This window comes from Halichoerus grypus, chromosome 4 (assembly GCF_964656455.1).
Source record: "Halichoerus grypus chromosome 4, mHalGry1.hap1.1, whole genome shotgun sequence".
Lineage (NCBI taxonomy): Eukaryota > Metazoa > Chordata > Mammalia > Carnivora > Phocidae > Halichoerus > Halichoerus grypus.
In genome coordinates this window covers 10,345,285-10,363,250 of record NC_135715.1, presented here as the reverse complement: position 1 = coordinate 10,363,250, position 17,966 = coordinate 10,345,285, and the positions used below count along the sequence as shown (strand labels likewise).

Below are 17,966 nucleotides of genomic sequence, written 5' to 3'. Positions count from 1 at the left end.
CAAATAACCATGAAGGAAAATGGGCTTGAGGCTCAGTGTCAAGAACACTTACAAAGCACAACTGTCACAGCTAGGCGACGCGGGGGTGCTGGAAATAAACAGAAAGCTCCCGCCTGCCACGACCCATCTCCCCCCACCCAAGAGGGGAGCTTCCATCGGGATCCTGCAAGCAGTAGGGCCAGCCTCACCATAGGTAGGCATGATGTTGGTTTTGAATTTAGACAAGGAGGTTTCTAAGAACAGCCCTTCGGGGAAGGATTTGTCCACCCAGGCCTCTGGGATGATGGAGTATATGTTCCAAGGAGATTTTGCAGAACTCCAGGGAAACAGGAAAACAAAACTAGAGGCAAAAGTGACTGGTAAAGAGAAGTAATGAAAGCTGAGATTAATACCTAAGAAACCTCAGTCTAAAGTCTGTGGCTTACAGGTAACCGGTTACCACTTTCTTTGCAGCCATGCGAAACTCTGAAGACTTTTTAAAATGTGCCCCCTTGAAACCATACCTGGGCTGGTATAGTTTCAGATTTGCTAATGAGGGAAGATAATTGGGTGACTCAACACCTGGGGTGTGAATGATTGGAAGAGAAAACAAAATTCCTCTTCCAGAAAGCTCCCTCCAACTGGAAATGACAGCAATTCCCTTGACATAGTAGTCAAGTGGAGAGAAAATAATACAGAGGCTCAGAGACCTGTGTCCCCAGGCGACACTGTCACGGACTAGGTGAGTGACCTTTGGGCTCAGTTTTCTTATTGGTAAAGTGAGGACAAGACCTTGATCTCAAAGAAAACTCAGAGACTTAAAATGCAAGGATTTTATGATACGCAAATCTTATGATGCCATGTTTTTCAACACCTGAACACATGACTTTTGTCATTGCTTTACATGAAACTTTCATACTTTATGTTTCCTAAAACACATTTCTAGATTGGCTTTGAATTAGATAGATTATCATTGTCTGTCTCAGAGCCAAGATCTTCAAGAAAAAGATACATGTCTGTTTAGCATACGTTGAAGCAGCTCTTACGATATCACGTGTATATTCAAGTAGTTAAAAATGCTTTTGATGCCAATGAAGATAATTACAGCAAATACCTATGAAAATCATGCAAATTCAATGAATGGAAATGCGTTACAGGGAGCCATCCCCCCCCCCCCATCACTCTTCTTAGTTTAATAAGCACCATGGAGAAGTTCAAGATAAAACCCAAAGTCAAAATTTTATCGAACACCAAGGATTTATGGCAGTGAGAGATAGAGAATGTGCTTATTTCCAGGACTAGGATGGTGTCCCCCCAAGAAGACGCACTTATAAGTTAGGCTGAGTTCACAAAGCTTTAGCACAATCTTGCAGGATGTATATAGACTAAGAATTGTTCTTCAGACCAAGGACTGCAAATGATGAAGCATCTGGAGAACATCTATTTGGAAAGCAGTGTTATCTTGGCACAGATCTACAGATTCCTGCCATTTGTGTAAACGTCAAGGCTTAAACTTTAGCTATTGTCTTAGTAAACTTTATTTTTTGTCATAAGAGTTCCCCCCTCCTAAAGTAGCTGAGCCCTTAGGGCTTATATACAAAACATATGCAACTTGAATACAGTATACCCCTTCGAGCTGGCCATCCCTGCTACGTTTGAAATGGAAGAATATCACTGGCTTCGAGCTGCGTATGATAAAGGACTGCTGGTACTTGCCCAACAGCCCAGTCTGAGCATGCCTGGGCATTCTTGCTGGGGAAGAGTTAGGACTGCATCTACATACTCTAGAACCTCATGGGTGTCCCAACACCCAAGTCAACTTAACACACCCATTCCCGCTGGGGTGGCTCTGTGGATCCTGCTGAGACTCCCTCCTCTGACTGAACAAGACAGGGAGGTCTCCATGGTGGGTGGAGATGCACCCACTATTGGAAAGACTCCACACCCTATGGCATCTCCATCCCCTCTACCAACAACATGGCTGAAGCGTGGTGAGAAAGCAACCCCCCTTTCCTCTTTGGCTCAAGATCAGCCCTTTCTTTCCCGCTGGGGTCTAGAGAATTCGGAACGTAACAGTAAAATGGGCTGCAGTTTCAGCTAAGCACGTGACATGTGCATCTTTGTTCTCTGTAAGAGAAGGTCAGGGTGATGGGGGGGCTGGTTTTTAGCTCTACCCTGCAATCAGAAAACATGTGTTGAATCAGACTGAGACAACCACTCCTATGTGTAGAATATATAAAACCACTGGCTCTCATTTCCTCTTCCTATCACTTTCTTCTGTGTATATAACAGTGTTTGCTGGTACAATTTCAAACCAGAAAACGACGAGAAAGAGAAAAAAATGCTCAGTAACTCTGGGCCAGTTAAATGGTGTGGCAAATGACTTCAGAGTTCTGCTCAAGCCAAGCATACACTTTGGTGGTTTTCACTTCCTCACGGAGGGGACCCTGCCAGAAACTTGTGTTCTCTGAGCAGAGGCTGCTTACCCACCACCTCTTTTCCTGGAACTCCAAAGGTACCCACGTAACCCAAGCAAAATGAAATCAGGGAGATGCAGCCCTCTTCCCTTAGTGTTCTGAGATCACCTGTGGGGCCTCGGGCTCAGTACAACTGTCTCTGAGCCCCCACTCAACCCCACACCCCAGGACTGCCCCCATCTCTGTGCCAAGACAAAGGTCAACAACTGTCTCCATCTTCATTTGGCAGCTCAACTCCTGTTGAGTCTCTCAGACCAAATGCTCTGATATCTCACTCTTTCCTTTGAGTATCTATAGTGGTTTTTGAAGTAGGAAATTCTTTGGTAAACGCTAGAGTTTCTTAGTGGAAAACTAGGGGCTACATTCATCTAGCAAATTGTTAAATAAACATTTGGGTGAAGGCAATTTGCAGGGGTGGGGTGAGTGGAGGGCACATGAAGGGCAGTTCATTTGAAGGCTCCTGAAAGCCTTTTTCCTCTACTAAGGACAGTGGTGGATCTTACTAAAGTTAAAACTCAAAATTCTCTTCTAGGCACTGCATCCATAATAGTTAATAACCAGCTATTTATCTATAATAGTTTTCCCACAGAAACAACAGGTAATGGTACAGAAGAAACAACTCTTCTATAGATACATAAATCTGTCTAGAAGAAAACATATGGGAAACATCTAACTACATTATACAAAAGAACCAGCTGCCAAAAATGGGTTTCCTATGGATGAAGGGAGGAACTTGGATGGAAGGACATAAATCTGGGGTAGGAGGGGGGATGCAGGGAGCAAGAGAAAGAAACTGCATAATACATCTGCCCTGACGACACCTGGACATTGAAGCAGGTATAGAAAGAAGGCCACATTATGATGTTTCTGCATAAATAAAACAGCCTTATACATAAGCCATTGTCACATTGTTTGATAATGTAAAATATTTTGCTATTTTGGAAAATAACAGGCTTGGTAGAAAATTATTCACTTCAATCTGGCATGATTGGATTTCACTAAGAGGTTATACATTCTCTAATACAAGGTGCCAAGGTTCACACGAAAGTATGGTAAGCATCTGCTTTATTATTTTTAAAAGGAAATACAACTGTATTATACACAAGCATATATTATAATCCAAACTATGAACTACCAAATAGTATCTCTGACATGAGTAATATAATTACAAACTTTGACAGTTCTATGTCCCATGTTCCTGTAGCATATTATTAACCAAAGTTATTCAATGCTTATGGCATTTTTGTCATCGTTGGACATTAGATGGCGAGTTCTTTAAAGACCATCTGAGCACTCATCCTCGAGTTCCCAGGAAAAGAGGTTGCTGGCGTGCTCACAGGCAGAGCGATGGAGAGCAGGAGTGGGCTCGAGGCAGAGCGGTGGAGGTATAAGGAGACAGGAGGCTGAGGGAGGTGCGGGGCTGGATCTGGAACTTGCTAGTCTCAAGGTTCAAACAGCACATTAGGTTAGTACTTTTACACCCAGCAGCATAGCTCAGACAGAAAGGTCTGCCTTCGACTGGACGCCTAATGGAGAAGTTGATTTGAGCACACACAAGGTTTAGAACCATATAGTTCTGATCTTGGCTTTTGCTGGTTGTGGGACCTCAGGTGGGGGATGGGCATCGCTTGAGCCTCTGTGTGCTCTACGTAAAATAGGGAACAACATCACCTTTTCCTCCAACTTCGTAGGAAGTTGGGAGGATCAGCTATGATTATGAATGTGCCAGTCTTTGGAAACACTGACACTTTGTTTACATTTTAGTTTCTATTATTTACTTTTCTATCTTGTCCCATATCGTAGTTGGTATTAAAACATTCTACAGAGGACGGAGGACAGAAGAGAGTGGGACAGAGGGTCATATTGGAAGGTAAGTCTTCTCTGTTCTGACCCTGATCAACAGCGATATATGCTATAGACTAGAGCTGAGCCTCTTCACCTGTCTCCACGCATCCACTCTCAATAAACCTTGTGTGTTATTATTGTGAGCAAAGTGATCTCTGAAATGAACACCTGCAAGTCACCATGCAGGTGTTTCTCAGATGGCCCCCAATGATCCCACCCCTGGTTTTCATGCTCTGGCGTAACCCAAGAATGTGGGCAGGCCTTAGTGGCTTGCTCTTAACAAATATAAGGCAAATGGGATGGGATAGGTCACAAAAGACATGCATTTCATCTTCCTCACTGTCCCTTGCTCCCTCACTTGCTGCTCTGCTGAAGCAGGCTGCCACGTTGTCCCAGGTCATGGCTGGTCTTAAAACATTTTACAGAGGGTGGAGGATTGCCACCCTCTGTAGAATGGGGAGATCCCACTTCTTAAGGAATGAGAGTGGCCTTCTGCTAACAGTGGACGAGGAAGGAACCAAAGCATTGGTTAATTAATCTGACCGCTCATGGGGAGCTAAGTCTTATTAAGAATGGAAGAGTGAGGGGCACCTGGGTGGCTCAGTCGTTAAGTGTCTGCCTTCAGCTCAGGTCATGGTTCCAGGGTCCTGGGATCCAGCCCTACATCGGGCTCCCTGCTCAGCAGGAAGCCTGCTTCTCCCTCCCCACTCCCCCTGTTTGTGTTCCCTCTCTCGCTGTCTCTCTCTGTCAAATAAATAAATAAAATCTTAAAAAAAAAAAAAAAAAGAATGGGAGAGTGAGCGAGGAAGGGGATTCCTCTGGAGCAAGTCAAAATGTCTGCAGCCTAGTGAGAGACCCAGGTAAGCCACACCCAGTTCCTGACTGAGACTTTGAGATTAATCTGCATTGTTTCAATCACCAAGCTTTGGAGTAACTTGTTACACAGCAACTGGTAACTAAAACAGTTAATCATCGCTGTCTTAAAATCTTCAACATCCTATTGCTCTTCAGAGAAAGACTAAGTCTAGAAGCTCAGCATGACTTCAAAGTCATGTAGGGTCTGCTTCATCTTCTACCATCAGGGACTCGCTCCCGCCATGTCACCCACTTTACTCTTTCGGTTCCTTATATGCGCCTCTCTCCAAACAGCTCCAAGAGAGCAGGGGCTGACTTTGTCATTGCTCACTTATTACTTCATCTTGTACACAGTAGGTGCTCAATAAATATTTGTGAAATGAATGAACCCTGAAATTTTGTGAAGATCCAATATTTTAACATCTTTCTTGATCACGTCACGCTTATGAAGCATGGAAATAATCATGAACAGAACAGCATGTATTTGAAATATGCTTTTTAAAGGGAAGTTAATCTTAATTTTATCTCCAGTTAGGATACTATGCTACTCAAGGGATGGGCTGCATACCCATAATAGATGAGACCCTGAGACAGGAATAAAAACAAAAATCAGACACTGCTTCTTGCAAGTAGAAAATTTATAAATCTTTATCTATATTCTATGTGAAGCTATTAAGAGAAACCTACAAGTCAATATGAGGCAGAGCTGAACTCATTTCAATTTCTTAAATGGGGGGGTCTGATCTGTCACTGGGAACATGGTCTCCATACATGGTGTCTTATAGGAATCTACTACCACGCTGATATAGTAAGTAAGGAATTTGAGACTTTTATTACTTTACCAATAAGAAGTGAGATGTACATATCACTAAAGTTACTCAGTGATAGACCTAGTCAGAAGGAAAAGTATTTGAATATTCAATTAAGTTATATTTTGCCACTTTAAATTTTTTATTAGAATTTAGATGCTTTTTGTCTCACCTGAAGATAAAATAAATAATTTTCAGGATGAAAACTTTATTTGTTGCCTAGAGAAAAAGCGAAGCTGATAATATTGAAAACACACACCACGAACTTCAGGCACTGTCTGGCTTTTCTTAGGGGATGGGCCATAGCGTCATGGTATCAAGTCTTCACTGCCTTCTCCATATCTCTTCATAAGGGCAAGTTTCTTAGAAACTCCATCTAGTGGTTTAATATAAAACATTGCTCTGCCTGTCTTCTGGTACTGGGAGGCACAAGGCTTCAAGTGTCTGGTGAAAAATAATGAAGTCTTTTGTCTTGTCTGAGTGAGGAAATTCTCCATTATGCAGGCATATGTAATCCCTTTATTCCTGCTCCCTGGAGGAGAATTACAGTGAGGCATTTTCCTTTTCCCAGTTGGGGTTAATGTTATGCCCTCTCTACCTTTGAAAGTAAAACAAGACTAGGACCCCTGATGATGATTCAAATGTGGGAATATTCTTCAGCAAACACACATTCCCAGTTGCAAAAATATTACCCCTGGTTTCTTGCCAAGCCTTTGAAAAAAACATATGAAAGATTGATTCTTTTTTTTTCCCTCTCTCTGCATTGCCTTTGTGCTGTGGAATTTCAATTGCCCCTTATATGACAACTATATATATATATATATATATATATATATATATATATATATATATATATAATCTTTTATGGAGGTTGAGGGAAGAGAATCATGTCTTAAGAAATTGTCTCTATTTTTCTTGACATTCCTCCATCTAAAATATTTTAAAATTGGCCCAAAGATTATGGTTATAAGAGAGATCTTTGGAGCTTTATTAGCCTTTAAACACCACTAGTTGTTTATAGAAATAGTAGCAGGGGGTCCTCGGTTTCTTTCTTCTCTCTCTCCATATCTTCTTTCTTAATGTTCCAGAACAAGGGTGTGGGAAAAGCCTGTACATTCTGTAATGAAAGAGAGAGGTCTATGAGTCTTCAAATTATTTTCATTCATTATAGAAAAGTCAGATTGCATGAAACCATCTGGTTTTAAACGTAATTACCGTCCAAAGGAACTGCAATGTAACTTTGCAGAGCATTAAATTTGAGGGATTTTACTTAGATTTTGAGCTCCACAAGTTTATACATTGCAAAGTATTATCGAATGTTGCTTAATATAATGTAATCACACCAACAGAAAACAGGAAAATAGTCCTTCGGTGGTAATTACGTGAAACTATGGCTGTAGACCGGGGTAAGAGAATGGGTAATGAGTATTTCCTGGAAAGGGCTCTTACCTGACTCCAGGAGAGTGACAATGAAATCCTCCTAAGGGGAGACAACCACAGATGCTAATAGGTGAGCTTCTCTGTAATGGCCTCTTGCTGAGATGAGGAAAAAGCTGCATTTTTATCGTAGTGAATACCCCACTCCTTTGTGAGTCAACCCAGTCCTGAGTAAATGGATATGGCTCTTTAGTATTAAGCGACATCCGATTTGTTCTTTCCAATCTTGTGCTATTCATAAAAATGTTGTCATATGTACACAAGTAAATACACAGGCAACCAGAACCTCATTGTAGATTGAATACATAAAGGAAGCCTTATTGTCTTATAATAAGTGGGTATAATAAATAAAAAGGAAAATCAGCTCAAGGGAAATCCCTGCCTTTAGTGCATCAATTAGAATTCAGGAAATAGACTGTCTGAAACCCCACACCGCACTGGGGGTTTAAGTTTAGTAATGCTCCATCTGACTCAGAAAAACATAAATTACAAGGCAAAGACAACTTTTTATTATAAGAAAAGTGAAATTTTGCAAATGTTGCATAAACCATATGAACCAATTTTTCTACCCATACGGATTTTCTTATACTACTTATTACTTTATGCTCCAATGATAAAATAGGAAAAGAAAAACCCTGTTCAAATAGCTTGCTGCATCTGTTAGGTAAAATTTAATAGCAGCTCTCCTGATGCATAGCACTATTACAATCACTTCGTAATAATGTACACATCATGTACAATCTCAAAGAAATATAACATATTTTGATTACCACAAATCAGGAAAGACTTAGGAAAACATGTTTAGAATATATTATTTTACTGTGCGTGATGACGGATGTTAACTAGACTTACTGTGATGATCATTTTCACAATACACACAAATCCCCTCGAATTATGTTGTACACCTGAAATTAATATAATGCTATGTGTCAATTACATCTCAATAAAAAAATTTAAGAAAAGTTCAAGGAAAGAAAGTCTGGTTTTAAAAAAGCAAAAAAAATTATTTTGCTTAAATTAGGTTATATTTTGCCTCTTTGAAATCTTCACCTTTTATGTTTTATACAAATGCTTATACCCAGAGATCTTATCTCCTTATTGCTCTCTGAATACACTTAATTTCCACATATTTACTTAGTCTCTGTTTCTCCAAATGGTCTTTAACTTAATCTACAAGAGTTTTTAAATGTCAGGAATAAGAGAAAACAACAACTAGGCAGCCTAAATAGAATCACAGATAAATATTTATGAAACTATCTAATATTTCATTATGTATTTGGTTAATATTTAATGTTTTGCTGGTAATATATTCAATATTAATAATTAGTATTCAATATATGAACATCTATAAATACATTACACATTAACAAATATCTTTACTAAATCAAATGTTAATAATTTAATGTTTTATTAATATTGAGTATATTAATACCCAGTACTCTGGTTTTTGAAGACTTCAGATTATTCTTGCCAAATATTTGTCATAAAAAATTGCTGCTATGAATGGATAAAGAAGATGTGGTATATATATACAATGGAATATTATGCAGCCATCAAAAAAAACCCCAAAATCTTGCCATTTGCAACGACGTGGATGGAACTAGAGGGTATTATGCTGAGTGAAATAAGTCAATCAGAGAAAGACATGTATCATATGATCTCACTGATATGAGGAATTCTTAATCTCAGGAAACAAAGTGAGGGTTGCTGGGGTGGTGGGTGTGGGAGGGATGAGGTGGCTGGGTGATGGACACTGGGGAGGGTATGTGCTATGGTGAGCACTGTGAATTGTGTAAGACTGTTGAATCACAGACCTGTACCTCTGAAACAAATAATACATTATATGTTAAAAAAAAAAGAAGAAGATAGTAGAAAGGGAAAAATGAAGGGGGGGGAATTCGGAGGGGGAGACGAACCATGAGAGACTATGGACTCTGAGAAACAAACTGAGGGTTCTAGAGGGGAGGGGGGTGGGGGGATGGGTTAGCCTGGTGATGGGCATTAAAAAGGGCATGTACTGAATGGAGCACTGGGTGATATACATAAACAATGAATCATGGAACACTACATCAAAAACTAATGATGTAATGTATGGTGATTAACATAATAAAATTAAAAAAATAAAATAAAACAGAAAAAAAATTGCTGCTATGTCAGGAGGCTGACCCAAACCCAGCTTTAGGGGTATCTGCTTCCTCTCATCCGCAGGGTCTTTCTGGCCCCTCTCCCCTCCCCCCCTCCCTTCCTGCAGCTGGAGCGCATTCCACTGAGTGGTTGGCAGGTCTAACCCGAAGGTCTGTGAGAGGCTGCAAGCTGCTCAGGCCCTCTGAGCCATGCAGAGTGCGTCTTGCTAGTGGTGCCCAGAATGTGGAGCTGCAGAGAACTCACTTGACCTTCTCCAAAGCTGCTGAATCACTAGGCTACACGATGAAACAAGAATTTGAAAAGGAGGGCTTGTCAAATGGGCAGAAGCACCCGGGGTAAGATGCTAACGTTTCGCATTATTAAGCTCCCTCAGATTTCCATGTAATTGGTCCTGCTTCAGAGAACTGGAAGCTCTGGGTCTAGACTGGAGAGAACAGAATAAGAATGAAGAGGCTGCTTGTCCTTTCCTCAAAGTCCCCTTGTCCTGTAGCTAATGATGTGCATAGGAACAGGTGGCCTCTTGGAGGGCATCACTGTGGTTTAATCTGAATGCTTTCCTCCAGAAAACTCCACTATCTCCTCAGTCTCTGCACTATCAGGCTCATCTGTCTTCCAGAGGAGTGTGACCTAGATGGTTATGTTCTAGAGAAGAGCCCAGGTGTCAGTTCATCTGTCCTGGACCCCGGGGAGGCAGAGCTGGGAGAACAGGGACCTGGAAGAGGCCATGGGGCAAAAACAAACACTTGCATTCAGCCTTTCGCCCACGATGAAGCCCCCTGGCTAAGTCCTCAGCCCCCCATCAGTCACAGAGCTCCAAAGTGAGGGGCACACTAAGGTTCCAGGTAGGCAGTCACCACCCATGCAGAAGACAATGCCATGCTTGTCTCAGCCACGGCAGTCACCGTGCCTCTGCGGGCGGTGCCTCTGAAGGCAGGCAGAGATTCTCTTCCAGCTGGTCCTCGGGCCTGATCACCAGCCCCTCCTACCCAGTGCTCTTGGTTTCAGTCCCACTCTCAATCATTCTTCCACCTGCCAAATCAATCAGGCTCACCTTTACCAACACCTGTGACCATGCCCTCCCCTCTCCCTTGGCTGGTTGTTCTTGCAACGTGCTGGTCTCTACCCGTTCGGCTAGGTTTCTTAATTCTGGGATAGGACCATTTTCTTCCCTGGCCCAATCAAGCAGAATGGAGAATGTCCCAGTTGCACTTCAGGCATTTCAAAGATCATGGGTCTCCATTCCCAGGACTTTCAGCCAGCTGTCGGCGATGCCAACCGTGGTTGATGAATCTGTGTTATTAGTTTGGGAGTATATCCATGAAATGTTCTGATGGTACCTTATGTTAGCAAGACTAGCACAGTGGCCTGACTCGCTAGACAGGGTGACTTTAGGCAAGTCACCTAAGCTTCCTGAGCCTTAATTTCTTCATCTCTAAAACAGAGCTAATACTCCTTGACTTTCGGGGTTTGCTATGAGGCCCTAGTTAGACAGAGCTTATAAAGGAGTACAGTGTTTAGCACACAGTCACTTTCCAGTAAACGGGAGAACTTAGTTGCATAAGTTGTTGGGGACACATAAATATGGCTGCCTATTTGGGAAATCAGGTTGTAGTTGGTATCAATGTGATACCCAAGATCATTTCTATGGTATGTGATCTTGGGAGAAAGTACTTACCCAGTCTAAGACTCAGTTTTGTCATGCATAACATGGGGGTAATAACAGTGTTTTCCTGCATAGCTGTGTTGTACTGATTGAGATAACACACGTAAGACCTTAGCATCATACGTGGGTCTTCACAAATACTCATCATTCATTCTTTTCCCATCTCCCTTTTCCTACTCCTCTCCATCTTCATGTTGGAAAGGCATTTTCATGGCACAATGGAAATAAGTTTAAGGTAGAAAACACTCTATTTTGTGAAACATTTTAGGTAAATGATTTTAACTATTAAAGTCAGCCAGGGAACCATGACAATGCTCTGTATGAATCTTCTTGCCACAGTTGTGTTCAGAGAACTAGAGGTATTATTGAAGACCCCTCCACCTGACTAGTGTCATAAATAAGTTCTCAGGGCAAACATGAGCTCCTTGAGGGAATAATCTATGTGTCCAGTATCTTGGAAAATGCCTAGCACACAGAAGATGCTACGGAAGTATTTCTTGAATGAGTGAGTCCTTTCTGTCAGGATGAAAATCCAGCTAATGCCATTTAAAAATCTATATCTTAATAAATATGTTCTGATTTTATTCATATTTAAGTAGTATATAAATTGTATTTCTAGTCAATAAAAATGATTCTCTTACAGAAAAACTAACCCCCCACGTCATTAATTATATTTAATTTTTTTGTAGTAAGTATTCAACTACCAACTATTCCTTAGACTTTATTTTTTTAAGATTTTATTTATTTATTTGAGAGAGAGAGAGAGAGAGCACAGACAGAGAGTGAGAGGAAGAAGCAGACTTCCCCTGAGCAGAGAGCCCAACATGGGGCTCAATCCCAGGACCCTGAGATCATGACCTGAGCCAAAGGCAGATGCTTAACCGACTGAGCCACCCAGGCGCCCCACTACTATTCCTTAGACTTAAAAAAATTATTAATACCAGTGCGCAGCAAGGAAAATTTTGTCATAGATCCAAATATCAGAATGCAAATATCATACTAGACCAATCGTTCAAGAAAGCTCTAAAGATACTTAACTAGTGAGGTCCTGATGGCCAAGGATGGAATTTTCTAAAGTAATGTAAAACGTTTAATTATTTTATTTTTTACATTTCTCTCTGCATTCATCCTAGCAGGAATGATAATGCATCTGTGCTCAATTTCAGGGCTCTGAAGGGGAGAAATCTCAGTAGAGGCAGCGAGGCTGTGGAAAGCGCACTGCTATTTGTTTTGATTTCTCCTGATGTACTGAAAAGGTCACTGCTTTCTGAGGGAAGCCTCCTCAGTGGAGCTGAACGGCATAGGCGAGGTCAAAACGAGAGTGAATTTCATAGCAACCCTGGATTTTACAATTTAGGTGATGGAACATCCTCCTCCTTACACTCCTCTCCAGATAAATCTTGGAAAAATAAATACGGATGCCCGTTTGCCCCAGGCAAATCCCCTGCATACAAGCATGTGACCGTATCCTCAAGGTCTGTCAAAATGCCCCACTTCTGTTTCTATCAGAGTTCCCAAATCTATGGACAAGTTCATTTCTATTTCTCGGAGCATGGATTGATTTTAAGAAAATACTACATGGAAGAACACAGATGAACAAATTAGAGATGATTATGTGTAGAAGTCACCCGTGACTCCGATGATTCAAATACCTCCGACTCTAGGCCCCTTTCTCTCTGACTTTTCCCTTTGTCGGCTCGAATTTCCTCTTCATAGGCAAGGTATATAACATACTCTTTTCTGGAATAACGTGGATCCTGTTTCAAATGGAAATGTGGATCCCCTGAGCACTGAGACTCAGGGCAGCCCCGCAGCTTAATTATCAGGACTAAGAACTCAGGCCTCTCCATCAATAGGACTTTACTATTCATTCCAGGAAATTCCTACCCAAGAATTTAAGGCTGTTAACCAATAAGTAATTTCATTGTTAGCTTCCGGAAGTCTCTGAAAATCCATTCATATGAATTACAGACTCATAGACCAGCCCCTGCCTCTAGATAATATATCACTCAACTGGTCAAACCAATCACCTAAAAATAATTGGTCCTCAGGCCAAGACCCTGCCCAGCTCGGTCCATCAATCCTAAACATTTTTTTAAAAAATGCTTTTCTAAAAACCTTGCAATTTATTTTTAAAGGTAATGCATGGAGATGATTAAAAATTCAGAAGACATAATAGAATAGACTTCTGGGCAGCAGAAAGTTACCCCACATCAGGAAGGAAAGAGAAAAACAGAGGAGCAAACTCCACTGGAACAACAGACAACTGAACTGTGGAGCCAGAGCAGGTGGAAAGAACACTGGGGGCCCGGGGAGACCAAGGGATGTGCCCTCCACTGTGCCCCGACCCCAGGGGAGGCCAAGGGATGTCCCCTCTTCTGTGCCCCCAACCCCAGAATAGTAATGGTTACCTGTCCATAATACGTACTTGTTACCTGTGTATCCTGGAGAGTCCTAAACTCTTTTTTTTTTTTTTAATTGAGGTATAATTGACATATAGCACTCTATTAGCTTCAGGTATACAACATAATGATTCAATGTTTGTATATATTGTGAAATGATCTAAACTCTTACAGCAAGAATTTTGCCCGATCTCAATCACTAAAAACAACCCCAAACCGAAAACCTTACACATATCTACTCCTGACCTATCCCTTGTGAGACACTACTAAGAGTGCTGAGGCGGTGGTCTCCCTCACTATAATAAGTATTAAATCTCACTTTGATTAATCAATAGATTGTTCAGACAACCAATTGGGGCAGTCTACACTGCAAAGGCAGGTAAGTGAGTTGCTTAAGGTATGGAGGAGCAGAGCCAGATGCTGGCCCAGGCCATCTGACACCAAGTCCAGTAGCTTACGTTAGAACTAGGGTGACCCTGAGGATCACTTCCTCCAATCCTTAAATTGTCAGAAAACTGGGGATTTAAATAATTTATCTGTTTACCTTAGATCAGGGATTTGTTTTGTATTATTTTCCCCAAGTATTTGTTATTTTTAAAAGTTGTTTCTAAGGGGCGCCTGGGTGGCTCAGTCGTTAAGCGTCTGCCTTCGGCTCAGGTCATGATCCCAGAGTCCTGGGATCGAGTCCCGCATGGGGCTCCCTGCTCTGCGGGAAGCCTGCTTCTCCCTCTCCCACTCCCCCTGCTTGTGTTCCTGCTCTCGCTATGTCTCTCTCTGTCAAAAAAATAAATAAAATCTTTAAAAAAAAAAAAAAAAAAAGTTGTTTCTAAGACACTAATATTTCATGATATCTTCCCCACTTACCATTGGATTTAAAGTTTATGTGACTTATCTCCATCTGCACCCAAATCAGGACACACGCCCACCTGTGACATATTTGCCAAAATGATTCAGCTGAGGTCCTTCTCTAATGAGACCTTCCTAGAATGCACTCCTGCCTCCTTGGGGAGGAACCTCTTCAATGAAACTGAGGACAGTAAGGCTATGAAAATAAAAGACGCAGGAAAATTACAAGTGACAGAGTACTGAAACAAGTCTCTGCTAGACGTCCTTTCTTCTGTATCGAGAGACCCATCCATGAAGACACGAAACTGCACCTCCTTGTCTTAAAGTTCTCTCCTTCCTTCAATGCCTCCCTTTCAAAATGCAAATGGTCATGGGAGAGGCCATTTTCCCCCAGCTTCAGTGAGGGGTAATTGACAAATAATGTGTAAATATAAGGTGTACAACATGATTTGAGGTGTGTATATACTTTTTAAAAGATTTATTTTATTTATTTTTTAGAGAGAGAGAGAGAGCACAAGATGCAGGGGCAGAGGCAGAGGGAGAACAAGGGAGAGAATCTCAAGCAGACTCCCTGCTGAGTGCAGAGTCTGATGCAGGGGCTCATGACCCTGAGATCATGACCTGAGCCGAAACCAAGAGTTAGCCGCTTAACTGAGCCACCAGGTGCCCCTGATGTGTGTGTATCTTGTGAAATGATCACCACAATGATGATAGTTAACACATTCATCACTTTCCATAATTATGATTTTTTTTGTGTGTGTGGTGAGAACATTTATGATCCACTCTCTTAGCAAGTTTCAAGTCTACAATACAGTATTACTAACTAGAGTCACCAGACTGTACATTAGATCCCTGAATTTATTCAGCTTAAAACTGGAAATATGTACCCTTTGACCACCATCTCCCCATTTGCCCTTCGCTCCAGGGCCTGGCAATCCCCAATCTACTCTGTTTCTCTGAGTTTGACTTTTTTAGATTCCATATGTAATTGACATCATACAGCATCTGTCTTTCTACTTCTAACTTACCCAGGAATGCTGTAGTTTAATGAACAAAGAAGAAGTTCTAAGCCTAGGGGAGGAGAGTCTCCCCAGGGAGTAAGACTACCCTGAAAGAATGGTAGAAACTTCTCCTTCTTCCCTGTTTTGTGTAGGGCTAGTTGTCCTGAGGTGACTGTAAATGTTCTCCTTTTCTTTCTTTTAATTTCTCTTACCCTTTCTTCTTTCCTTTTCTTTTCAGTGTGTTGCTCCTTGGAAAACAGCATAGAAGAATGCTCATGGACCCACAGACATGGACCTGATCTATTTTTGACCTTCTTACTTATGGGTTACGTTATAATGCAGGTATGATAATTATGTTATTATTGCTATTACTATATTATGAGTGAAAAAAAGAGAAGCACACTCAAAGAAACTATCAGTTTGACATCTTGTCCTTAATTTTTGCACAGACTAATGTAGCACGAACAAGGAAATCATTTTCACAGGAGAAAAGAGCTAAATGGCTTTTCTAAAGATTACATTTGTATTCTTAAAAACAAATCTTAATTTTTTTTTCTAATTGTAAAAATTGTAAAAATTAATTTTTCTAATTGTAGGGTATTATTTCCTGAGATTGGGTAACAGCACCCCCAGGGAGCTGCCTTTCATTTTGTGGTGTGCTGGGCTGTCCTAAAATGCCAATGGCTCTGGGTGTCCCTGAAACCACACAATTACTGGGCAAGTCTGAGGGCATCCCTATTCCCTGATGGTCTTAAAAATTTGGCTCAGGTACCCCCACAAATTTTCTCTCTCTCTCTTTAAAATTTTCTCTTTTTAAAACCACTTCTGAACATTTAAAAATCAACAACTAAATTTCCCCCTCACAATGTTAATTAGCAGTAAAGGATGTGATTTCTAGCATTATTGTGTCTGTGCTTCAATATGACTTTGAGAAAACACTGGAGAGCTTATTCATCTAATGCGTTCACTTTTATGACTTTGGGCACCATGAAGTCAGCCTTCAGTGTCAAGCCAATGAGCCAAATCTGCCAGGAAAAGTCTGACTTTATTTTTCAAGTCATATAACACGTTAACACACACCCTTGAGACACTCACATTATTCCTAAGGCCTATCCCTAAGGCAGACGAATTCTTGGAGGGAGGTTTTCCAAAAACTTGTCACCTGGATAGACAATAAGACAGTAAGATGCTGCCCAGGGGGATCCCCCTTCTGGAGAAAGCTGCACGGGAACACTCCCTAGGTTTAGCAACCCAGATCAATTAGCACCATAGTTTCACATTTCTTGTGTGTGGATGAGAGTCTCCCCTTTCTTTTGTAAACTAGGAGCAGGTGAATAAGGAAAAGGTGGTGGAAAAGAAAACTGGAAGACCAAATTTAAGAAAGAGTTCATTGGGAAGCGAGGTTCTAGACGTGGCTTCTTCTAAGTATCCCTGTCTGCCTGTGCTTTGGAAGTCTCTGGGAACCCCCAGGGCACATTCAGGAAGGTAGTTATTCTGGGTAGGTGAGTAATGTCATTTTGGTTCTGAATTTGGCAGGTAGACTCTGAATACAGGCCAGAGTATTACACTCCTCTCATGGGGTGTTGTGGATTTGAGGCTGAATTCTCTTCCCTGTGAGTGCGGCTGTGGGGCTGGACCCGCACACGGTCTGTCTTGTGTGAACAGGGAGCGTCTTCAAGACACTAAGGATTGATGCTGCCAGGAATTTGTCTAGTATAGTAGTTGCAGCTTGATAAAGACCCTGGAGAACCATGTAGTGTTCAAGGCCGGCCCCATGATGTTATCTGATGGCAGCTGGATTGAGCCAGCTGGAAGCAAACTGAAATTGGGACACAGGTTGTTACAAATGTGCATAGAGAAGTTTTTCTTTCTCTATGTCAACCAGACCTCTTAGATTCATCTTATTATATTTTGTGGTGATAATATACAAGCCCCAGAAACATTTATTCTCTTCTCATAAAAGGTACTCCAACGCATACTCATATCTATGCGTGAATTGTCAGCCAATAAAAGAATGAATACACAAACTATGGTCCTGACTAGTTAGGATCATTTTTGGTATACAAATTTCAGGTACTGCTATAAACTCAAAATAGCTTCTCAAGCCATACATATTAGCCTTATTTCCTCATTACAGTTATCCAGGTTATAGTGATATACACTCTGGCAAAAACTCTTTAATGACTATTCCTGGAAGAGAAGTAGAGTAGAAGAGAGCCCAACTCCTTCCCCTCAGCACAAGTTGGAGGGGGCTTCCCAGCATAAAATTCATCCATTCCCCTTGTCAGCCATTCTCCTTCCAGCCCCCCAATATTTAGTTGTACGATTACACATGTCTGTGTAATGTATCTGCCAAAAAATTACATTCCAAAATGCTCATGCATTTTTATAAAGATCATGTTACTTCATACAATGACACAGTCTTCTAAAATACTCTTAAGTAGCTAGCTTGATGTTCCTTTCTGATACTTTACCAAGGCAGGTTTAAGAAAGTAACATTAAAGTTA

General features: G+C 41.2%; 1 protein-coding gene across 5 annotated transcripts in view; it reads right to left on the bottom strand.

Moving 5' to 3' along the window:
• NALCN (sodium leak channel, non-selective) overlaps positions 1 to 17,966 on the bottom strand; it is a 309,038-nt gene that overhangs the window by 45,448 nt on the left and 245,624 nt on the right. Inside the window, exon 19 of one of the 5 annotated variants that reach the window (XM_078070121.1) lies at positions 7,415 to 7,501. The exons of the other annotated variants lie outside the window; for them this stretch is intronic. Coding sequence (XP_077926247.1) covers positions 7,415 to 7,501 — 87 coding nt within the window. The remainder of the gene's footprint in view (positions 1 to 7,414; positions 7,502 to 17,966) is intronic. 5 annotated transcript variants of the gene reach the window in all.